This window comes from Phlebotomus papatasi, chromosome 1 (genome assembly GCF_024763615.1).
Source record: "Phlebotomus papatasi isolate M1 chromosome 1, Ppap_2.1, whole genome shotgun sequence".
Taxonomy (NCBI): Eukaryota; Metazoa; Arthropoda; class Insecta; order Diptera; family Psychodidae; genus Phlebotomus; species Phlebotomus papatasi.
In genome coordinates this window covers 63,652,963-63,678,754 of record NC_077222.1, presented here as the reverse complement: position 1 = coordinate 63,678,754, position 25,792 = coordinate 63,652,963, and the positions used below count along the sequence as shown (strand labels likewise).

At 34.5% G+C, this 25,792-nt stretch overlaps 2 protein-coding genes across 3 annotated transcripts in view; one reads left to right on the top strand and one right to left on the bottom strand.

Annotated features, from left to right (window-relative positions):
• The window catches only part of LOC129800015 (uncharacterized), an 82,936-nt gene that overhangs the window by 25,634 nt on the left and 31,510 nt on the right, over nucleotides 1-25,792 (bottom strand). For both annotated transcript variants that reach the window (XM_055844363.1, XM_055844364.1), the window contains one exon: nucleotides 22,190-22,342. In XM_055844363.1, the coding sequence (XP_055700338.1) occupies nucleotides 22,190-22,342 (153 nt within the window). The remainder of the gene's footprint in view (nucleotides 1-22,189; nucleotides 22,343-25,792) is intronic.
• LOC129800001 (RNA-binding protein Musashi homolog Rbp6) overlaps nucleotides 1-25,792 on the top strand; it is a 220,442-nt gene that overhangs the window by 179,331 nt on the left and 15,319 nt on the right. Inside the window, exons 2-3 of the mRNA XM_055844347.1 lie at nucleotides 22,769-23,057; nucleotides 23,128-23,762. Coding sequence (XP_055700322.1) covers nucleotides 22,769-23,057; nucleotides 23,128-23,762 — 924 coding nt within the window. The remainder of the gene's footprint in view (nucleotides 1-22,768; nucleotides 23,058-23,127; nucleotides 23,763-25,792) is intronic.

Here is a 25,792-nt window from a genome sequence, read left to right as displayed (position 1 = left end):
CTTTGTCGAAAATAATTTTTCTCTATCTTAACGAGAATGTGTTTAAATTGAGCTAATCACTATTTATATTTTCTGTAAGCCAAATATTTCAAAAATAGGGCTCAAAATTTCATTATATTTTTATTTTACATAATTCTTCTTCGAATCCCTTGAAAATTTGTAAGTTTAAGAAGGTTCATGAAAGCTATCTATAATAAAAATTTCAAGCCTCAGTCTCTTATATTTTATAAAATAGTGAATATTGAAATTTTCCTTTTGACAAATTTTGCCCCAGTCTCCCCTACGTTACATGTTACCTCTCTCCCAATAATTGAAATTGAGGTTTTATTCTGAATTGGTGTTCTCCGTCCGTTTGTCAATTAACAGAGATTTAAGCCAAACAGACTCAGATAGCAACTTCATGGGACTCCCCATAAGTCTACCTTCGTATCATTAGGATGATTTTTAAAAGGAAAAAAATTAAAATGGCTCTAAAGACTATTTTTGTAAGAATTAGAAGTAGTTTGAGTTCGTGGATAAAGTCTTTCAGTCCTTGTTGATTCTAAACCGTTTCTAACAACTGAAGACGAATTGATAACATTAATTATTTAGCTTACATATGAAATGATCAGTGACGCAATGATGTTTTTTTTTCATCAGTTTGGTCACTAATTTAATATATAACTATAAAACAAAAAAAAATAACATCCTAGATCCTAGTTAAGAGTTCGAGCATTCCGAAAAACTCCCGGAAAAGTGATATTCACAGAACAAATTTTTGAGTTGTGTTAAATCCTTAAAATCTGATACTGACCTGTCTCAATCCCGGTATCTTTTCATTCGGGACAATGATCCACTAAACTGACTAAGCTCTATTCTGATTTGAAATCTCACTTTCGAAACAATAATTTCTCTCTGGGCTTTTTGATCCATATATTTTCAAAAATCTGTCTTTCCAATGGCTTATTGAAACATTATGTTTTATTAGGGTAAAGTGATATAAGTTGGACATTGTGTTACAAGTTGAACAATTCGCCGGTACAAGTTGGACATGGATTTTTTCTTGATAAATACAATATAAAATTTGTTTTTAAGCACGAGGAACCAAATTATAAAACAAGCATTAAAAATATACGAACAAAAATGAAGTACTAAATTCATCAAGAAAAAAAAGTCCTGCGCAAATTGTACCATTGCCCAACTTATACCATTGTCCAACTTGTACAACTTTACCCTAGTTTTCAAAATAATTGAACATAGCGGTTATAATAAGGAAATTTTTCACCCTCATGGAAAACGCAATTTTTAAATGTTTTGTATGGTAGGGTAAGATGGAGTAATTTGGAATCGTGTTCAATTTGGAATTTTGAATCTTCTACTTCTTCGTGGTTTTCTTTTTCTCTTTGACCATCTGAAACAGTGAGAAAATCTCAATCTTCCAAATTAAACATGATTCCGAATTACCATGTCTTACCCTAGGTACATCTTTCTTCATCCATTAAAATTAAAATAAATTTTGCGGTAGATTTTTTTTGCCAGAATTCTGAGGGTTCTAAATTGATGTTCATGAAGCTTTTCACATTGTTTTCTGTTGACAAATATTATATGACAAATTTGTGTCATTCTATAAAAGATTTATAAAGTGTTTGTGAGTTGATTAACGTCTGGGAGACGTGAGGGTAGATCTTAAAAGCTGTATGTGGTGCATTTGTGTCATGTTGGGAAAACTCTTGGTTGCGTTTTCTCGAGTTCATTGAGCATTTTTCCACCTCCCCCAAAGTCCACCCGAGCTCAATGCAGAGTTTGCACACAAACGAAATGGTTATAATATATTTGATAGTCCATTTGAGGCACACTATCCACTTACGTCATAATGAAAGAGAGATGTGAACTGGGAACTGGGAACTGGGAGACCAAATGAAGATGAGACTATCATGGTGAGACTGTCACACACAGATGGTGGCTGCCTTGGAAGACAAAGTATTTGGGTGCTTGGGAGGGTAGAGGATGGGTTGTTTTGTTTTCCTATTGCGCCGGCTATTTCATTTTCAAAAGGTACCCCAATGTTTACCCAGAAAGGATGAGGGAATGGTGGTGGTGTGTACTCAAATAAATCTACAGGAGACACACTGGGGACGTTTTTATCACACGCCCGGCTCCCGTACATTGGATGTTTTAGCACAAACCTTTTCTGTGCACGAGATGTACCGTGTATAAATAATAATTGCCAAGCTATGGGATAATGGGGGTTGGGGGAAGTGGAAACAAGTGGTATTTGCGTAATTCAATTGCAATTACATATTCAAATATAAAACTAATTTATTTCACCATAAATTTTTGTGTAAATATTTAATAAATCAGTCGTTAAACCCGCTATAAAATATACTCTTGTTGCCACTTTTGTAAAATTACCATTGCTCTTTTTATGCCAATTACCAATGAGTGTCTCGGCGATCTAATAAGGGTGAAAAAGAGGGGTAGGTTGAGAGCCAAACTCTCCTCAATCGTCACAATTTATGTTTAATATAAATTTCTGAGGTGGGGGTATTTGTGAATTTCTAAACTTTTCAGCAAACTTTAATACTTGAGTTACAAAATATTCACTCTTCTTGTTCTCTGGATTTAATAAAAAATATATATTGAACAAATTCATATTCTTACTCGAGAATATTGAATTGCCAGAGGAAAAGAAGAAAGTTATGCAAGCAAAAACTATTATTTTAGAAATCTCTCATATATCTACATTTTATTTTGTAATTCTAAAGCTTGAGAAAATATTCACAAATAATTTTATTGACAAAAAATATGTACCTATAAAGAAATAATTTCAAGAAAACAGTGTATTACATCAATTTGTATATATTATTATTATTAGAACATTTGCTTAAAGACTTCTTCTATAAACAACAATTTAGCAGACTCCTGCTGTTTGTTGTTTTGAGCTTTTAGAAATACGATAAATAAACTAAATCGAAAAGCTTTTATATCAAACATTCTTCAAATATTAGTTTTAACTGCAAGATAATACTATTATTAAACAAATATACATTTGTTATTAATTTTATTATGGTTTTATACAAGAAACTTATTCACATTTAATTAAATGATTATTTATCTTAAACAATTTCCAGGAAAAAGCTTCTCCTACAGAGTTCTAGCAATTTTAAATTTGTATGGAAGAAAATTTTTATGAATCTAATTTGCTAGATACCACCTACGACTTAAAGCGAAAGACGGCTTAACGTAATTATAATTCAAATAATGATTAGATATTACATTCCCATTAGTTTCCCACTAAGCTCTCTACAGATTAACCCTTTAACGACGAGACACTTTTTACGAACTGAAAATCAACAATAAAAATGAAACTGGGAAACATAATCAATGATAAGTCTTACATCTAACCTTGGAAAGTCCAACAGAATCTGATTCGGTGTATTTTGTGCTTCTATGAACGATAGGGATAAAAATAGCCCAAAAATTTAAGTAATTTTTCTGACAATACCAATGAATAATATTTTTCGATTTAATGAAAAATATTACGTATGAGTATTGTAGTTCTTATTGCCAAATGGGTTTTGCCCAACGCACAATAACTTTTATTTGTAAACATGTTTTCAAAATTATCTGTGAGAGTGAACGAGATAACTAGATCTACATTTCATTCACTCATCCTGAAAAGTTAAAAACATGTTTACAAAACAAAAGTTATTGTGCGCTGAGCATTTTCCTTAAAAGAATTGGAAGTATAAACAATAAATAAAATCAAAAATTAATTTGAAAATTCAAAAATTCGCCATTTTTGTTCTTAAATATTTACTACATAGCAAATAGCTAGAGACTTGCAAAAAATATTCTAGATTCCTTCAACCTTCCACTTTACAATTATGTACAGACATAAGAAAAAATAACTTTAGGTAGTCAGGAAAAATTATTTTCTTTATGGGACACCGGTGCACCAATCGTCCTTAAAGGGTTAAGAGATGTGTCGATACAAAATACACATTCACTGCAACTGATCCAATCAAAACTGGTCTGCCATAATATAGAAACGGTACTGTGTGTATACTTCAGGTAACACAGAAGCCGAGATATAGAGCTGGAGGACCGCCTTAAGGGTTAAGACAGAATGAAAAATACATAATGGGCCTCAATAAAAATGGCTTGGATGCAGTGGAATAGATAAAAAGGTATAAACGGATCCATAGACAAATTTTAATATCAAACCTTAGAGGATGGTTTTCAATTCAGCGTTTACAGGCTTAGAATATACTCTGTCTCCGAAATTTTATATTTTTCCATATTCCTATAATTAATCCGACTTTACTATGGCTACACTAAGAGAAATCCGAAAAAGTTAAAATAACATTCTGGAAATGTTAATTTCACCCAACAGTATTGATCCAAAATCGGTGTATATATTACCCTTTTTAGGTGTATTAGGGGTTAAAGGTACCCTTTTTCATGTTAATTTTATCCTCAATAAGGTGTAAAATTAACATTAAAAAATGTTGATATATTTTTACACCTAAAAAGTGTTAACGTTCTGAGGAAAAAATGTTAATCGCACAGTCCTTTTTTCTCAGTGTACATACGCTGAGAAAAAAAGAGGCTGCAATTAACTTGTTTTAGTCATAACTTTAACAATTTTTGGGTGTAAAAATATATCAACATTTTGTAATGTTAATTTTACACTTTTAAAGGGTAAAATTGACATGAAAGAAGGGTAACTTTAACCCATAATACACCTAAAAAGAGTAATATTTACACCGTTTTCGGATCACTACTGCAGGGTAAAATTAACATTTCCGGAATGTTATTTTAACTTTTTTGGATTTCTCTCAGTGTACTTTAGTAGCTAGTCATATATTTCTAGAAAAAAATAGGTCATATTTATTAAAGTAATATGGGAAAAATATGAAATGTTCGATTGTACAGTGTGTGCGAAGCCTGAAAACCTTCCCCTAATGGGTTAAAAGGGTTAAACTATATGGATACTCTTTAGAATTGACAAGACCAAGAGAGATTCAATCAATTAAGCTCTTTCACTAACTTTCTCCATCTTTTCACAAATCTCAAAATTTCACTTTGTCATTCATTAGGGCAGATCTCAGCAAAGGAGAATTATGGGGCTATTTTGCTGAGATAAATAAACTGTGTTTGGGGGGATGGCATAAAGCTCTGAAATTTGTTGTTAGAGGTTCAGATGGGGTTGTTGGTGTGTTACACAATGGGAAATACCGTAGTATTTGCACAATAGCAAAAATTATTTTCTGTATTATATTTAGTCAAAAGTGGCCACTTGAAAATATGCCGAGATGGCTGAAATAATTTTTGTGATATAGCTTTAAATGCTCAATTTCCCCACATAATATCCAATTCAGTATATATATAGAAAATATTTTGTTGATGGAGTGAATGTGGTCGGGGTGGTTAAAATTGATGACAATGTTGCTGATGAGTGGAATGGGGGTATAAAATTGTCGATGAGGTGGATGAATGTGTGGGGGGCTTTTCTGCAAACCACTCAACAACTCAACATTTTGTGGTGCAGCATCAAAATACACATACTCATGTGCTCCCACCAAATTCAATGCGGCAAGATTTCCTCCCATTTTGCGACAAGAAAACAGCCGTGACAGCAAAATTTATCAACTGAGAGAGCCTCTTTTTGTCCCAGGCTGATGATTCTTCCTTTTTTTTTTGCCACACTCTCTATCTTCTTCATCCTCTGGGTGCTCTCTCTGCAGCTCTCTGGCCCACCCTCGCGCGCACTTTCCGCACAATACACGCTGTATACATTATTTATCAAGTTGAATAATCATCGACGTCAGCAGGGGATGATGATGACGTAACCATAATCCATGTGAGGGGCAATGTTTAAGGTTCAGGAGAGTACAAATTTTGCGAGAGAGCGTGGAAGAGGTGCGCGGAATTACTTGGGTTGAACAATCCTCTTCGATGCACTTTCCCATCACCCCCGTACAGATGGCAGTGTCCACAAACTTCCGGTGTTAGAGGGTGCAAAAATTCGCTTAAAATTTAAACGTTTTTCTTTTGCTCAATGGGAAAAAGAAAACTTTTGCAGGTTTAATGTGCATGAAAATCTCATACAAAGTAGAAAATGTGATGGTTTAGTTGGTGAAATATGTAGCATTTCACCTGTTGTGATGAAAATTATGACAATTCTCGTGCGTGATGATATTTTTAGGGTACGTGTCGGAAGAAAAAAAAAGAACATCGCGAAATACGATGACGAATGGGTATTGGGGAGGTGAATGGGGGGATTTTGATCAAAAGGAAACAGGTGTTGATGGCACATTCTCTCATGTGAAATATATTTCATATCTTCCACCTTATAGCACAATCACAGACATTTTTTTTTCTCACACTTTTCCTGAATATTTACTTTGTGCTATATACACAATGCTGCAATCCAGTTTGGTTGTGGTTTCGTTAGATGGAGCCGCCGGGTGAGAATACAGTGGAGACGCCTGGTTGATACATATGCTCAACCACCCTCAATTTTGTAGGATTTGTAGTTCATTTTGGATGGTTTTACGGGAAAATCCCTCGATTTTTCCACCCTGTAGAACGCCATCTATTGCTGAGTAGCTAAATATGACGGTGTATAGGGTGGAAAATTTGGAAAATTCACCCTATGATAGGGGTTAATCAACAGAAACTTTGCAGTCCCAATTTTGCGTTTTGATAAAAATACATTGAAACATATTGTGTGGGCATTTTCAGCAAAAATAGCGGTGTATTTGTGGGTGTATTGATTATTTCTGAAATGACGGATGCTGTGCGCATGCTACACACATACATACATGCACGGATATAGGGAAAAGGGAACCTCAAGGAGTATAGAAGAGTGTTAGAGAAAGAAGAAAAGTTCCCACTTGGAGACTCTTAAAAGTTCATTTTAGTCATAATATTTCGGTTGAAAAGGGCTGATATTTTCCCAATATTTATGTCCCTCGAAGGCAATTTAACCATTCCCTCAGCATTGGATTTTTTTTCTGGTCTTTTCCATCATCTCTTTTCTCAACTTTTTTCCATCATCAAAGCTCCTTCTTTTTTAGGGCAGAAAATATTCAAAATCTGCTGGAATATCAATGCAGTTTTTTTTTTGTTAATTCTGCTCATGAGGAGTTGTTGTATCCAGTTTTTTTTTTTCAAACTAAAATATTTATGCATTTTCCTACAAAATCAACAAGGGAGAATTTTTATTATTCTCTTCTCTCAGTCTGTTTTTTTTATGCATTATATCTCGTTTATTATTTTCCGGCGCGTTACCAACTGAAAGTATGCGAAAATTATTGCAAAAATGATGGGATGCGAGAGGCAGCGTCCAGTCATGGATTGTTGGTTATGTATGTTTTTTTTCCTCCTCTTTTGTGCTAAATAAAATTCACCCTCGGGTTGAATTGGGTGGGCGTATAGATGGTGTGTATATAAATAATTAAATAAAATTCATATACTATTAAATTGAAATTAGCAATATACTACACCAAAATGGCTATGAGGCCTCAAAAGGCAGGTTTAATTAAAAAGTATTCATGGACAATATCTATTGAGGATGGTAGAGATACAGAGAAAAACACACCAAAAAAAAGCTCTATAAAGTGATTGAAACATATTCTTTTTTCTTCAACATCCCCATTTCCCACAGAATCGAAGTCAGATAATAAATAAATAAATAAATAGAGTGGTTGGGATAGAATCAGTTCCAGGACAGGGAGTGGCCCAGAGACCAAAAAATAAAACAGGGTGAGGTTCTTCTAGACATTTTTTGCCCATACACCCATGATACACTTTTCCAACTATATAGATGAAAGTTTGTGTGTGCAATGAGCATAAGTTTGTTTTTGCCCCTTTTTCCGCCCCGTCTCACTCACTCTCCACCTGATCAGAGCCCCGACGGTGAAATCCTAGGGCCAGAGAATGACTACATGGAGGGTAAAAATGAATATATATCTCTAAAGAAGGTAATTTTGGGGAAAAGTATGAGATGAGAAAGCCCAGGGGATGGCATTATTTTTCTTTCTTGTATCCTTCTCTCTCTCTCTCTCAATCTTATGGGGTAAAAACTTCTTAGGAGAACTGATACAGGCCGCATTAGAAATTCAGAGCTTCCCATTTTCTGCATTTCGTGCACCATGCTGAATTCAAGCTTAGGAATTTTCTTTCAGGAATGCAGTTCGAAAACTTCTGACCTTCCGGGTCAAGTTAGGTTCAGATCATTAAAAGAAAAGCACTGCCGAATTTAAGAATTACACATTAGAAAAGTAATATTTAAGTTTTCGTAATGAAATTGAATATAAACCGAAAAAAACCGTTAGAAGTTATAATTTTATAACGGTTTTTTAAATACTAACAACCCAATAACGCATGTGAATCGACTTATAAAGAAATGTCGTTTGATTTGTCGTAAGGCTTTTTCGACAAAACTGTAAAAATTCTTTCGATTTGTCTACGAAGATTATTCTGCAATGTCCGTATGCGATGCCTTAAACGACATCCCTATGAAATTTCGACTGATAAAATCTAAAAGCCAACTTGCTATAATCATATTCTTCACCAAAACGCCTTAAAACCGAATATACAAAGTTTCCATTAGGGAAAGATCGCTCAACTATACCATTTCCAACTTTATTCCAAAATTTTAACTCCAGAATATTGTCCGGTGGGAATATTGAGTTTTGGGAAAACTTTTCCTGCAAGAACATCAAGAGGAAAATATTGAAAAAATATGGCGACAGGATGGGGTAAAACCACCGGTTGAAAATTTTATCCTATTCTTTCCTTTTTTCTTCCTCATATCGTCCCTCTCCCCATTGAATAACATTTTGGGTATGAGATTAAGGAGAAATATACTATTGTGGTTGGAATTGGAATGGAAAGAAGAAAGAAGTGCCTGTCGTGTTATACTTTTCCGTACTTGTTGATTTTGGCCATTTACGAGACATTTTCCATGTAGTTACAAGTTGTGCGGTGGATTAGGTTTTTGGCACTCTGTTGGAGGTAGAGACGAAAACAGGTGTAAATATTTGTTTTTGTGGCCTATGAAAGTTGAAAGAGAGAAAGAGTGTGAGGATCTTACAGACTGATAAAGTTACTCTAGCGATGCAGATCTGTACTGACAAAATTTATGGATGATTCGCATAATTTCTCTTAAAGATCAACAAACTATATAGGAAATTAATGAAAGTATTTTTGATGCATATGAAGTTATGACTCTTTTGGTGTTAAATAACCCATATCAATATGAAAATCTAATAATTTCATCAACACTTCTCATATCTTTTGATTTTGCTGCTCAGTATAAATATTTGTGGGTGGTATTCATTTATAGAATTTCTCTCTTGAAGGGTATTATTTTTTTTTCCTTTTTCTTGGACTTCTTTATTCTATTCTCCCACGACTACCAACTGAGGGTGTGTACACTATGGTGACTTATTTTGGGGTTGTATGTGTGAGGGAGAAAACCTCACGAAAATTCCGGGAGTGCCTTTTGTGTCGTCGGCGTAAAATCGGAGCACAATCCCAACATGGCGGACGCCCAATCAATAGACGAAAGGAGGACGTCCAAGAGAAAAAGACCGAATTTGTCATTATCCTGATGTTCACAGATAATTTTTCTATTCACATCTATCATCAATCTTCACTTCTCAACACATTACATGAGAATTTGGGCATCCAGGAATATAAGAATGAGGTTTGGGAATGGCATGTTCCCTAGAGGAATTTTCACTGAAAAGTTCCATAGGTGTTTCAAGCACTAGCATGAACAATCCTTCCAAATCCGGGCAATTAGGGATGATTCAGACATGATGATATTTTGGGAAAACGGTGCAAATGTCCCGAAACAACAGTAAACTGCAAAAGTACTGCTGTGACAGGACAATATCACCGTAATCCGGCCAGTAGATTCTGAATGGACGAGATGTACCATCATATAAAGCTATCAATCCTCTAGAAGCACCAAAAACACTCACTGAATATTTTAACTTTCGCAAACGGATATTTTTAGCGTCAATCCACCCCGGAAAATTAATCATAACTGAAACAAGTGTCTGTCGAGAGGACAAAGAGAGGTGGTCGATGGTAGGAAAGAACCAAAAAAAAAGTAGAATAGAAGTTACTATAACCAAAGGTTGGAGGTGCTTACAAAAAAAATCAAAAGAAAGACATATTTTCTGTGGATTGAATGGAATAAAATGATAGATAGTAGGTGCCGAAATGGAACCGGATGGGATAAAATTGAGTGAAAATTCTCAGTGTCTCTTCTCTTCTTCTTTCCTCCTTTTTCTTCAGTGTATATATGTGGAAAAAACCGCTTTTCGGCGCACGAACGAACACTGTGAGCTAACTGAATCGACTACTGGAGGGTTGGTTACCCTCTTCGAGAACTAGTTCTCGGTACCATGACAACGTGTCCGTTGGAAAATTCTGGGGAGGGTGGTGGCGAATTTTCGCACGACGTCGATACACCGAGTCGACTCACATTGCCAACAATCCTCACCCATACGAATCTCGATATATGGAAAATCATTTATGACCTGATGCCCAATCCTTTGGAACTTGGGAGTTGCACCGCTCAATCCGAATTCCAATTGTACGTAAAACTACTCTGATCTGTATCCTAAAGCATCTTCTATACTACACTTGATAGAATACTTGGAGTAGTCTAAAGTATACCATGTTCTCAATGATATAATTTTTATTGCTTACTACCCTGAATAGATTCCCAGCAGACTCCAAAGGTTAAACCGGCGGACACACCCTACTTCTGCATGTCATGGAGCTATTCTTTTTAATTTGCTTTTTAATTGATGAAAAGCGCTTCTGCCACGTACCGGGCCTTATTTCAGGATGGTATTCAATTTGATGGGGCGCCGTCGCCAGACAAGGGGTGGAAATTCGCCACACAACATGAGGATGCGCAAGGATTGTGAATAGGCAAAAATGGGGTAGATTTTGACGCATGAGCCGTAAATACCCCTGGGGCAATTTTCACATTGAACCGTCTTGTCTCGATTTAGGTGTGTATTCTGCCCATCCTTGTCCCGCAGCCTGGGTCCTCTCCCTCAAAATTGCCGACTTGTGTATCGAAGGACCATGGATTGGAGGTTGGGTATGGGTGATGAAAGACCCGACGGTTTAGCGAGTGAAATTTTTAGAGGGAGGGAAACTTGGGGTGACTCGCTCTCCTCCGGAATTGTAGAGTGACCTGATATAGTAGAAGTGAGATGGGATATATCCTTTGTTATCCCATGACACTAGCTTCTGCTCCTCTCGGTACGCTTTCGTGTTTGACATCACAATCATCGTCATTATCAGGAAAATGTCTCTTCTCCTTCGAATGTTGCAAATCAGACACAAACTGAGATTATCATCTCAACACATTCATAAAGAAGGCTCTCTTAGCATTCTGTCTTTTTGGGAGAATGGGAATATACATAGCGGCTGATGAGATTTTGAGTTTTTTGCCATGTCTTCTCATGATTTTTTTTTGTTGAAATCGTGAGTACAGTGTGGAAAATCAATAAACCAATTTAAGGGTGGGTTGAGATGTTCAAGAGAGTTTCCATTTCATAAGTATATTCTGCACAAGTTTACCCCTTCGCTTCTGTGGCTGCATTTTCCAACCACCCCAAAAGTCAATGGAAGTTTTGTGTATTGAACCCAGTGGGTGTACCTTCCCTCCCAATTTCATCCCACCAGCCACTCCTCAATGATTTCTCACAAGATGCCATGTCTCGTCATACACATGGGAAAAGAACTGTGATAGAGGCTTAAAACTTTGCACAATACTTGATTTTTTAGCTAATACTGTCTGCAATACTAAAGACCGTAAAATTGATTTAAAAATGTAAAATCAGACTTTAAGATCCTTCTACAAATGGTCACACTTGCATTTCACTCTGATAATTTGATGAAAAGTAAAATGAAATTCGGAAAATTATACAATGGAGTCTATCAAATCTGAATCTCTCATATTCTAACGACGCGACGCCATATTTCTCAGCTGCATCCCTAATATTTACACATATTAGAGTCACATAAAATGAAGAGGAAATACGCCACCGCACAAGTTTGTAAAAGAGTACGGGCATTTCATTTAAAGCACAACTTAAACTTATATAAATTCCATTATTTTTAATAATATTGTTTGAATTTTAGAAGTTAGAAATGTCATTCATACCCCTCAAATATTAGCATTGAGAGAGACATAACCCTAATAAATAAATGTTTAGGAGAAACTGGGACACGACCAAATACGGGGTAACACCAAACACTACGATTTTTTAATCAGATATTTGACTTCAGAGGACAAGACTTATAGAAATTTATAAGCATTATAGGGATGCTTGTCCACTGAAGGAATGATTGAGATAGTCCAAGTAGTTTAGAAATAAAAATTTGTGTTTGGTCCTACCCCGTATTTGGTGATGCCCCAGTTTTCTCTATCGTAAAATCCCGAAATCTCTTGCAGACCTTTTAGATAATGGGTCAAAAGCTTCATATGCAAAAAGTAAAAATAAGATTCCATGTTTGTAATGCTAAATGATTCTTAATGCTCAAAATTCTACCAATTTTGGAGCAAAATCACAGTTAAAATTCTTTTACTAAACCAAATTAACTAATGAGTTACGTATTTTCTCATTATTTCCACTCAGAAAACTTTCAAAAATTATAATTTTATTTCGATTTCTCCTTTACACCTTATAACAGTTACATTTATGCTGGTATAAATCTGTTATACATTTTTGCTGCAGTTGGCAACACTGATTTTTCTTTTAGTACTGTCAAATAAATTTTGTTTGGTTTAGTTTTTAAGTTGATTTTATCTGGAAAGCACGTACTCTGTTGCTGCATTTTTAATATTCCGAGTTTGTGATTTATTCTTAAATTTAATGCTTTTGACTTAGTGTGTTTTGTTAAAATAAAACTACCAGCATTAAGTTATAAAAGAAATATCGAAGTAATTTTAAGTGAGGACGATGAATCTTAATCCGAACGCCTTATTTAGCAATTTACCTCCTAATTACAGGTAAAATGTGAACATATCCCAAGCTTTTTTTATTTTAAGGACGGCTCCATTTCACACTATTCCAAGTTGGCAAAGAATTAGACTTATATCATTAATTAAAATTAGGTTATCATCAAACAGCTGGGAAACACCTCAGATTCAATAAACTCTTAAGAATAGTTGTTTTTTCTGAGATAGAATATTATGGAATGGAATCATCGATATAGGCAGATGAATAGGAAGGAATATTTTTACCTGAGGCTTTGTGGGTATTTTATTTTAACCATTTTTAATGACTACATAAAAAAATATTAAAGAGCTTGGTATGAGCTTGAACTCTACAAAGGGACAATTAAATGCTTTTATTTTTTAAGCCTGAAATTTACCCCCTTTCACCTTTAGGGGACTAACTTTTCAACGTAAGTCGTCCGTCTGTTGGATCAGAAATTGGATAACTTCATTTGTTGCAAACCACGGAACGCTGCGCAGCGTTTGCAACAAATGCAGATACAAAAGAAATGTATTTAACCGAATTTCTGATCCAACAGAGGATGCCTACGTGAACCAGGTCGATTTCTAAATTGTTACGATATCTGCCCGTGTGTGGGTCGTTAACAGAACTAGAAGCCAAACAATTAGAGATAATAAAATGGGGTCTTCGAAGGACACCGTATTTCGTTACTTTACGCATCTCATTGCAATACTTACACAAATTTTCCATTACCGTATTATCTTATCTCATATTCGGTGGCACTAGGTGAAAATAATATAAGAAAATTTAAGAAATAAAACGAAAATTCGATAAACGATGAGAAAAAAAAACTACGAATTATTTCTCTTACAGTTTTTTGCTTACCGTTTATCGAATTTTCGTTATATTTCTTCAATTTTCTCATATTATTTTCACCTAGGGCCACCGAGTATGACATAAGGTAATTAGTTAATCGAGCATTTGCGTAAGAATTGCAATGAAAATGTGTAAATTAAAGAAATACGGTGACCATTTTACTGTCAATGTGATTTTGCCCTAAACCTACCGACCGTTTTTGTTCGTTTTTTCTAGCGCGCTTGGTCAAATAACAGACCGCGGAAGGTAGGATACTAAACAATTTTTTCTTGAAAAAGAGGGAAAAATTAAACTGAGAAATATATTACTTGCATATTTTGAGAAATTCATAAAGTTTAATAGTGACATTGTTGTATATCGTTTAAATATGTGTTAATTTTAAAAAGTTTTAAACCGGTGAATGTGATTGGTTCTTGGTTGGTTTAGTTTAGTGTTAAATGTACCTTAATTTTCTTGAATTTAATTTTATATAAGTTTTTGCATTCAAAAGCTACAGTGCGATCTATTTTATGTTTTGGATGTGATTTAGAAATTTTTCAAGCGGATATTTGCCCAAAAATGAAGCATTTCTTATCTCGGTTTTTCAAGATCAAATACTTAAGCCACTCTAAAAAGCATATTTATCTATTTATTTGGCCTAATTTGGGTTTATTGGAAAGGTTTTGGAATTCCTGACAAGATTGAATCTATTTTAACCAGTCAGTTATGAACAGAAACTTATCGGTCTATGGTTTATCACTTATTACAACTAATATCAGTAAATCCTATAACAGTTACCATATGTTAAGACACGCATCGAAAACACACTCTTACAGTTTTTAATTTTACATTCTCTGCGTTTATTTACATTTTCCTTCAGAAGAAATGCAGTAAGGCTATGACTAAAGGCACGACATTAATTTTAAATTAACTGGGCTAGTCAACTAGTTTGAAGATCGCTTTATGGATCGAATAATAAATTTTTATCCTCAACTCTTTCGTCTCTTTTGGGACTCTGAGTACCCAAAGAAGCATATGAATATTCTATGAAAAACAATGTTTTTTAATTATTCAGAACTGATATAAATCCGATTCTTGTGGATATTTACAAACTATAAGGATGTCCAAATGTAAGATATTTTTTGTAGAACTTCAATTAATTCTTGAGCTTAGTTATTCTTGATTAAAAAATGGTGAAATTGGCTTGCAGCATATGCTGCGGTCCGGAAAGAATTAATGCAATTATTTTGCTTCTACGTGATTTGGGACAAATTTCAAGGTAATCTATGAATCAATTTAAATTAGTTGTGAGTCAGTAAATATACCCTTAATTTTCGGAAATACGGATCTCTGTTATCCGGATGATAGATGATAAATACTCGATGGGCACAATAAGTCTCCATTCTTTTGTAATTTTCAACCACAGTACTTGAAAAACTTAAAACGAAAAACTTGAACTCCTAAATTTTCATCCTATTAATTTGGTTCACTAAAGAACCTTTTCAAAGTAATGCGCAACTAGATTTAGAATATTACTTTTCAAGTCAAAAGTTCGAAAATTTCGCAAAGTTGACATAGGGACAGAGGTGGGGCTGCATTGAGCTGAAGGTACATAGAAAACGCTATTTTTTCGCAAATAAAGTTGGACCTAGTTATAATTTAATTTAGATTTAGATCCTCAATTGTTTATCCTATCTAAATTACATCACTGTGAGAGAAATCTGAAAAAGTTAAAATAACATTCCGGAAATGTTTATTTTACCCTGGCAGTATTGATCCGAAATCGGTGTAAATATTATGCTTTTTAGGTGTGTCGCACTGAGAAACATAAAGGGGTGCGATTAACTTTTTTTCCTCGTAACTCTAACACTTTTTAGTTGTAAAAATATATCAACATTTTTTAATGTTAATTTTACACCTTTTAAGGGTAAAATTAACATGAAAAAGGGTTAATTTAACCCCTAAAAAGGGTAATATTTACACCGATTTCGGATCAATAATGCAGAGCAAAATTAACATTTCTGGAATGTTATTTTAACTTTTTTGGATTTCTCTCAGTGTAGAAATACACGAAAAATAGCGTTTTTAATATAGCCCCACCTCCCTACTTTGCTATCACTTCTTCAATGGTTAAAAGAATAAAAAATTGGAAGATTTGAAAATTAATTTAGTTTTCTAAATTCAAAGAGTCATTTACAATAGTGCTTCATTCGCGAAACCGTAAAACGAGTTGTGAGTACAAAAGAAGACATCCTCGAGAGTGAGTAAGAATGTTTAACTGTAGCTTCGGCGCACAATCTTTTTTTTTTACTTAGTGGGGTGTTCTTGTCATGAAACGAGGGTTGATTATCAAATATTTGGATATTGGGGTATGGAATTTTGTTGGGTGGAACAACCTTCAAGTTATATTTTTCTTTAATGAATTTCCCACCAAGTAGCTGAAGGTTGTACTTGGGAAAATTTGAAAATTTCAATCAACTGAATCTTTGATATAATAATAGAATTTAATTGAAAATCCAACCACAAAGTGGATTAATGAGATGAAAATATTTTGGGAAAGACGGGCAGCTTAATGTGTTATTTCACCTAAGTATAGATATATGCGGTGGTTAAACTCTGCAAATGAGGGTGAGATTTTCCCTTAAAGAGAGGGTGGATGGTTCTCACTTGGCAAAGTTCAAAATTTTCACAGCGACCGCCAGAGAGAGAGGGAGAGAATCAGAGAGAGTTCAATGAACCTCTGGGGAAATGTTGATTTCTTTTGGACAAAAAAAAATAATACGAGAACAAATATAATTTCTCGATGGGCTTGTTGGGAGAAATTATGGCAGAAAATGTAGCAGCTTTTATGTTAATTAATTTGAAATCTCTTCTATTCCATTCCCAAGTATATTTTTCCATATTTTTAATACTGGAAAACACATATCTGCTCTTTATGCTTAACTATCATCCTCTCTCACTTCTTTGTGGTAAATGAGGAATTTGCACGAAATTCACATGATTGAATAGAATAGGAACAATTTTCTCACTATCTACCTGAGGTGGAAGTGGAGAAAAAAAAACTGAAAATTACCTGGAATGTGAGATGAGTTTAAGTGAAGAAACTGTTGACTGTATATTTTACAAAATAAGACCAGGAGAAAGAGAGAAATTTAAAGGTGAACAACTCACGAACACTCTATTCTCACGAGGTCAAGTGAAAAGTTCAAGGCAGTTTGAGCCTTGAGTGTTTAAGTTCTCCATCTCACTTAAAGAAGTATTTTATCATGGAGGAAAACCTCATTGCCCCCACACTTCCCCTTTGAATGTATGATGTGGTCAGAGGGAGTACAAATGTAGGATGACCGATCGAAAAGGCGCTGGTCGATGGGTATTTTCTACTACTTTTAGAAGGTACTAAGTACACTTAGGGGTCATGGGAGTATAGAATAGACTGACTTATGGTGAAAAGTAAGCAATATGAATAATACATTTACGACCGCTTTGGTCTACGGTTATTCTTGAATCATACATATTCTCAGATGCACTGTAAATGCTGCATTGAATTCTCAAGAATATTTCCGAATGTACATTTTATTACACGGGAGATATGTATAATTTATATATAAAAAAAATTAAGGTTAGAGGTCGTGAGTTGATTTTTAAAGTATATGAATTTTAGGAATTTTTCTAAATCATAAATCAACGCAAAATCAATATTTAATTAGCTACATCGTGTAATAATTGCATTACTTCTCAGATGAGCCTAAAAGAAACCTGACCTCAATAACGTCAATAAAGATAATTAATTTCTTAATAAAATACTGAACTTCGTGTTGTTTTTTTAATTAGGTATATTCCTTCTATTTGCAAATAATGTTCGAATAATATTCTCAATTAGATAGATAGATAGATATGTTTATTTCATGTCAAAAGAATATACATTCTGAATTTGTGAATAAGAAATACGCGTTCTAGAAAAGCTTGAATGAATGACCTTAAAATACCCCGAAACAATATTTTTCAAGGTCAATCTTTTATCCATTTTAAAAATTTCTTAATTTTTTAAGAGATTTTCATGTTATATCGAAAATATGTTTATGAAGGAGAAGAATGTGGATTAAACTAGATATAAAGATGTAGATATATCCGCATTCTTTTATCTTTTATAATCTACAGTAGGGGAGATCGGGGCAGAATTAGTCAGCAAATGATATTTTTCATCGCGTATGATTTATAGAAAAAAAAATGTTTATGTCAAGCTGATAAATATTTCAATGAATAGGAAGAGTTATTTAGAATAAACAGTGGTCTCCTGAATATTCCTTTAATGGAACGCTATCACCTCCCTCTATTTAATACTATCCGTGGCTAATTTTTCTCCGGTTTCCCCTATCACGAATTTAGGTTAGAAGACCCGAAGCCATTATCTCATACAATTTGCTCTTCAAAATCATTAGAATGCACTAATGTGCTTTTTTCAAAACTCAAGTTCCAGTTTTAAAGTCCAGTTACACTTTTGATCTTTCCATAAATTAATCCCAAATTGATAGCTAAATAAAGTTAATTTTCAAACTGTTTGTAAAAAGGAAAGGTTTTTCACTTAGTTTGTTAAAAGGTTGTCAAAGAAATATTCTTGGGAAAAAATTTAAAATTAGTTTGTGAAACCTGTATTCCCAATTTTGTTATAAAATTGTATTTCCATGCAAAATACAAAAAAAAGTTTTGACAAATTGATATCGAAAATCTTTTTTCACAAATTTTTGACAAACATGGTTACCAACCTTTTCTTTCAAATTTCGTACAAATTAAACCAAAAAAAGTACAGTAGAGTCTCGCTATAGTCCATATTTGGTTTCAAATTTGACACTTGGGTCGCACTATAGTCCATGTAATTTTTTAAAATTATCAACGATTTTTAGTATTGAAATTGCTCGACGGCTTCCACTTTCTTTGCGATTGTGGTACTTGTCCTTGCTCTCTTCATTGTGGATAACAATTATCACAACTACTTAATAAAGTTTGCCAAAAATATTAAAATAATTATGCATGTCGCATACTAAAAAACATAACCTAACTTAAAATCAGTGTTTTGAAATCAACGGTCGATAAATTGTGGACTATAGAGCGATGGCCTATAGCGAGACTCTACTGTAAGTGCATTAAAAAAAACTACTTTCCGACAGCCTAAACATAAAAAAGAAGAAGACGGAATCCATTTTAAAAGTCAAAAAGCCAAAGGGTCGATCTTTGCAAATTTGTTCCTCTTGAAACGGTTTCGAATCGGAAAAAATGTCACGACAGCAAAAAAAAAATGTATTTTTATACAGTGGGTGTCAAAAGTTTGTTGCCTCATGTATGTTCGGGAAACGAGGTGCAAAAAATGATAGAAAAAATTACTTTCTAAAATTTTTCTTTTTGCAAATTAGTAGCCTGTTATCCGTAGATCTTATTTATATATTTCGAAAAAATTATTGCATTTTATTTCATATAAAAAATTATTGTTTTACAAAAAGTGTTCATTTTTGAAAAATCAAAAGTTTGTTGCCTCATTTGAAAAGTTACTCAAAAGGGTCAAAAACATGCAACTGACTTAAAATAAACCTACCATATTTTGAGTTTATGTCATTTGAGAGGCCAGTGGTGCGTTTGGACATTTCTAAAGTTGTATATGATAAATACATGTGTCTAAAAGTGATTATAGAAAACAAGAAATAATCCGTTTTTTGATAATTCATAAATTAGGTTAAAATGGCATGTTAGACGGAGTTAAAAGGTGGGAAATCATCCAGAGATACTGCTGGAATGAATCTGCGTCGTTAATTGCCAAATTTAATAGAAAATTACGAAAGGTTAGACATAAAATATTCAAATACTATATTAGTGACGTACGAGTACATCTGAAAAACGCTACTGGCAGACCTAGGGTATCGACTCAGAGGGGTGATAACAGCATTGTAAGTATCTCTGATAGTAACCCAATGATGTCCTCTTCATAAATTAACAGATAGTTGGTTACTGAAGGAACACAGGTCCCTACAGTTACAAAAACGAGTTCATATTGAAAGAAAATGGTAAGAATGTTTGGGTGGCTCTCAATATTCCATTGGTAAGCAAGACCAATCTGAATAAAAAGTTGTAAATTTACTTGAAACATGTTAAACAAGTAAAACTACAATATTTTATCCAGATTAAATTAGCTAACCAATGGAATATTGAGAGCCACCCAAACATTCTTACCATTTTCTTTCAATATGAACTCGTTTTTGTAACTGTAGAGACCTGTGTTCCTTCAGTAACCAACTATCTGTTAATTTATGAAGAGGACATCATTGGGTTACTATCAGAGATACTTACAATGCTGTTATCACCCCTCTGAGTCGATACCCTAGGTCTGCCAGTAGCGTTTTTCAGATGTACTCGTACGTCACTAATATAGTATTTGAATATTTTATGTCTAACCTTTCGTAATTTTCTATTAAATTTGGCAATTAACAACGCAGATTCATTCCAGCAGTATCTCTGAACGATTTCCCACCTTTTAACTTTTTGTAATTTGCCATTTTTAACCTAAATTATAAATTATCAAAAAACAGATTATTTCTTGTTTTCTATAATCACTTTTATATACATATATTTACCATTGACAACTTTAGAAATGTACAAACCCACCATTTGCCTCTCAAATGATATAAACCCAAAATGTAACCGGTTTACATTAAGTTGGTTGCATGTTTTGATCATTTCAAATTAGTTTTTTAAATGAGGCAACAAACTTTTGATTTTTCAAAAATTACCAACTTTTGAAAAACAATTATTTTTGATATGAAATAAAATTAATTATTTTTTTTTAAAAATATAAATAATATCTACGGATTACAGGGAACTCATCTGCAAAAAGCAAAATTTGTAAAAGTAATTTTTTCTATAATTTTTTTCACTTGATTTCTTAAACATGCATTAGGCAACAAACTATTGACACCCACTGTATGTGGTTTTTTGGGGATTGCTCGAAAACGCGTTGTGCGATTTTTTCATTTTTGGATATGTTTAAAGATTACCCAGGCGAACATTTCGTCCATATACGAAAATACCGTTGAATCATTCTAATATCGGTTTTTCAAGGTCAAAGATTGAAAAGGTACTAGAGAGCGCATTTATCAAGCAAATAGGGTCATGCTTTGAGTCGTTGGAAAGGTCTTGGAATTTCCTATAAAACTGAACTGGTTTCAATCGGATTTGAATCGGTAATGAACCGGTTCATAACCGATAAATAATTTTTATCTGAAAACCAATCCTATTACTTTTAAAACTATTTTGGGGGATCTTTTGAGAGATTTATGAATCGGTTCAAATCGGTTGAGAAGTAAACGGTAAGTGATGCGATAGTACTTTTGCGGTATAGCATTTAAGTCACGAGTTCGAGCATTTCGCAAAGCCTGGGACGCTTTGCCACCCCTTTAATATATTATAAATATTGTTTAATTTCGAAATTTAAGGATTTTAGTTTTAGAAGTTGAATTAATTTTATTTAATTTTTTTTTATAATTTTTAATATTTTGTAAGCCACAATTTTTACCTATTTTGTCCTTTACGGGTTAAGAAAGAAGGGGATATGAATTTTAATTTCAGAAACTTTTCCTGATCTAAAAACTGTTCCAAAGCCATAATAAAATTGATATCAACAAGTAATAACCTACAACCAATGAGACCGTAGCTTTTTTTCGGATATTGAATAAAATAAATAAATATAATAAAAATATTTAAAATTGAATTGACCAAGTTTTGCACATTTAAGGTTTCTCGAGGTTTCTCGTGAAATTTTGTCCAATGATAATTAAAAAGATTTAAAGTTTTAACGTGTGTATATTTTAAAATGCAATCAATTTATTTAAAAATTAATTAAAAGCAGGGTTTCCGTGTATAAACAACATATTTCAAGATATAAATCATAATTTGTCCTATAGCATTTTAATTGTTCAATAATACCTTGAATTCAGTAAAGCCCTACCTCCAGATGTATTCCACCTGAAGGTGTTGGCAAAAAGTGAGAAGAACGGTAGTATTTAACCCTTTGTTGCGGTTGTTGAGCTGGTGATTGATTGCCCAGCTGGAGAATGTTTTCCCGGTAGTTTTCTCCCCCACCCGACGCGCGTTCCATTTCAAATGAACGATGTGAAAGACAAAAAAAAAGCCAAGCCTCATGGGGATGAATATGGGTTTAAAAATAAATTGCGTGAAGGCTGTTCGTTGAACTCCATGCCCTCTAACCCCATTCGAATATATATACAGGGGGGGGGGGGGGTAGTGCGAAATGAGGTGACCGTAAATAAAAAGGGAGAAAGGGACTGAAATAGGGTACTTACCTTGAGAGGTCGTGGATTTTCCAGATTCATCGTTTGCCAGTGGGGCAATGATGACTTTCGGAATACCAAATTATCACGTGTCTGGGCACAGTGGATGATAAAGCCACTCATTCCAACCATCGTGGCGCTAATCAGGATGACTAGGGGGAGAACCTGGAAAAGGAGGAACACATCCGTCTGATGAGACGACTGATTTTCAAATCTCAAGCACCATCTTTAGCATTCAATACGAAATCGTTTCCTATCAAATCTATTTTAGGGGTGGCTTTTTGAACATATACGTGACTTGTAATTTAAATTATGCTGTACCATTCTCAAAGTATTCCATCAAAATTTACAGATTCTGCTGATGCTGCTGATATTTAGAATTTTTTTCTGCAGAATTCTGATAAAGACAAGCAAAAATGGCAAAAGCAGGAAAAAGCGTGAGAAAAGTAACCGCTAAAAATTTGAATAACATTCAATTTAAGTAGGCTAATTCAAAATTTGTTAGTCTTTTGTTATTTTCACTTCAAGAAAGTGCATTTTTTGTGTGAATATTTGCAATAATTAACTGCGAAAAATGTCTTTTGTCTCCAGTGCGGGCCTCGAATCGAAGCCACTCATCGATCACGACCTGCAAAATGCCTTGATAGCCATCAATCCGATGAATGGGACGCCAGTGAATGGGACTGCAATCAATGGAACCACAAATTCACATTCAAGCTCATCGGGCAGATCCACACCAAACACAGGAACAGATCCCGCTCCTGGGAAGCTCTTCGTGGGCGGTCTGAGTTGGCAGACGAGTGCGGACAAACTGAAGGAGTACTTTGGGATGTTCGGCACAGTCACAGATGTTCTCATCATGAAGGATCCAGTCACACAGGTAAGTTCTGGGCTTTTTAGCAATGGGATCCCAGTGGATTTTCTTCTATGCAACTCTATTCTCTTTCCAGCGGAGTCGTGGCTTTGGCTTCATCACATTCTCAGACCCATCGAGCGTAGAAAAGGTACTGAAGGTACCAATTCACACGCTGGACGGCAAGAAGATTGATCCGAAGCATGCCACACCGAAGAATCGCCCCAAGCAGGCCAACAAGACGAAGAAGATCTTTGTGGGTGGCGTGAGTCAGGATACATCGGCGGATGAAGTTAAGGGATACTTCAGTCAATTTGGCAAAGTGGAAGAGACAGTGATGCTCATGGACCAGCAGACAAAGCGCCATCGTGGCTTTGGCTTTGTCACATTTGAAAATGAGGATGTGGTGGATCGTGTTTGTGAGATTCACTTCCATACCATCAAGAATAAGAAGGTTGAGTGCAAGAAGGCGCAGCCAAAGGAGGCAGTAACGCCGGCGGCACAGCTGCTGCAGAAAAGACTGATGCTGGGTGGTCTTGGTGTCCGGATGGCGGCTCCGGCACCCATTGTCGGTCCCGCTGGTACAGTGGCGACCACCAATCCACTCGCCATGGTACAGGCTCAGGCTCAGGCGGCTCAGGCAGCCGCCGCAGCACTTCAAGTACAAAATGCAGCAGCCGCCGGCTTCGGAAAAGTCTTCACAACATATCCACCGACTCTTCATAGTTTTAGGTAAGAATCCCTTGCCCATATACAGTAGATTCTCTCTCAATCGGGCATATGGGGCAAAATGTCATCCAAATTTTCGAGAGATTTGGACGTCAAAACCATTGTAAATTCCACAAAAAGCGCTCAATTATAAAGAATCACGATAAAATAGGAAGAACTACAGCGAATTTGAGCAACTTTGCTTCATAATAAACGTGAAAATTGCCAAGAAAATTTTTCTCCCGATTGAAGAAGAACCGATTGAGTCAGAGTCTACTGTACTTAATTTTTTTTTTTCAGGAAAAGTAAAAAAATAAACTCGAGCTGCATGAAACTAATTGAATAGATAAAAATGGGAAACATTCCTCAGCAGTCTAATAAGTCGTAAAGCGAGATTATCTTAGAAATTACTAACCTAAAAAAAATATTTTTGACGTTAAAATCGAGGTTATGCACGACCTAATCTCGAAAAGATTCATCTTTGGGGAACTGTACCAAATTTCGGCAAGCTTGCAATTTCGGCCACTGCTTTTATTCCTCAAATTTCCATAAAATTTTAGCTTTTGCATACTCGGGAGATTATACAATGCAAAATTAAAAAAATGTCCCTCGACGAATGATATAATATGGAAAAGTCTTTGGGAAAATTCCGGAAGGGCAAGGAAAAATGAGAATCAAGGTGGCCGAAATATTACCCAAAGCTATGTTTATATTTTTATTCATTTTAAAATGTGTTAAGATTGATTAGAGAAAACAAAGACGATGAACTACACTCAGTCCCGGAATATTGCTCATTTTCGGGACCGAAAAAAACGCGCGAAATGGCTTTACGCATCGAGAAAATTTGCATACTCGCAGGGGCTTTCTTTTGAATAAATCGGTCGTAGAACGAATTTCGCGCGGAGTAAAAATAGTCAAAACGAAAAGAATCAACTGTTTAATATAAAATGCATTAACAAACAGTACTTTTTGGCCAGAATTCTTCAATAAATGGTTAGAATATTTAAAAATTTTACCTTAATAAAAGAAATTAAAGGTTTATTCTGAAAAAGAAGCACAGTGCTTTCAAATTTACTCCCAATGGTAGGCAAACTTGCATAATTGTATGTGTATAAATCCGTCAGGTGCATAATGCCGGGACTGAGTGTATCTACAGGGTTCTAAGCAACAAAGATAAAGTACTTTTCAAGGTTCCAAATACCATTTCTAAAAAAAGTAACAAAAATCAATTTCATATTTTTTTTTTTAATTTTTCATTTACCAAAAATAGTTTCCAACTAAAAAGAAATATTTCGTAAAATTGTTCGTAAATGTTTGTGAATTTCTACTGGGAACTTATGAAATGCTCGCAAAGCGTAAATTCCATTAAAAAGTTCGTAAAAAGTTTGTACTTTTTTTTACAAAATTTGTTCGTAATTTGATTATTTAACGATTAAAAGAAAGATTAAAAAGACACTAGAGAGCGCATTTATCAAGCGAATGGTATCATATTTGGCCTCGTTGGAAAGGTCTTGGAATCTTCGACAAAACTGAGCCAATTCCAATCGGTTTTGAATCGGTAATGAACCGGTTCATACCCGATAAATAATTTTTATACGAAATTCAATTAATTTACTCCTGAGGTGTATTTTGGGAAATATTTTAAATGATTTATATATTGGTTCAAATCGGTTGTGAACCGATAATGAATCGGTTATTTACCGATAAGTAATTTTTTTCGAATATAATTTTTATTACTCTTTAAGCTATTTTGTGGAACCTATTGAGTGATTTATGAATCGATTCAAATCGGTTGTGTATCGGTAAACGGTAAATGATGCGAAAGTACTTTTGAGGTATACCATCTAAGTCACGAGTTCGGGCATTTCGCAAAACCTGGGACGCTTTGCCACCTTTAATTCTAATGTATATAAATAGTTCTGACCGATCAGATATGATACACCAATTCGAAAAAAGTACATCCTTACGTGCTAGAATTAATGAAAAGCTTAATGAAAAAAGGGGGGCAAAGTCACCCATGGAGGACAGAGTCACTCGCATCTACTGCAAAGGGA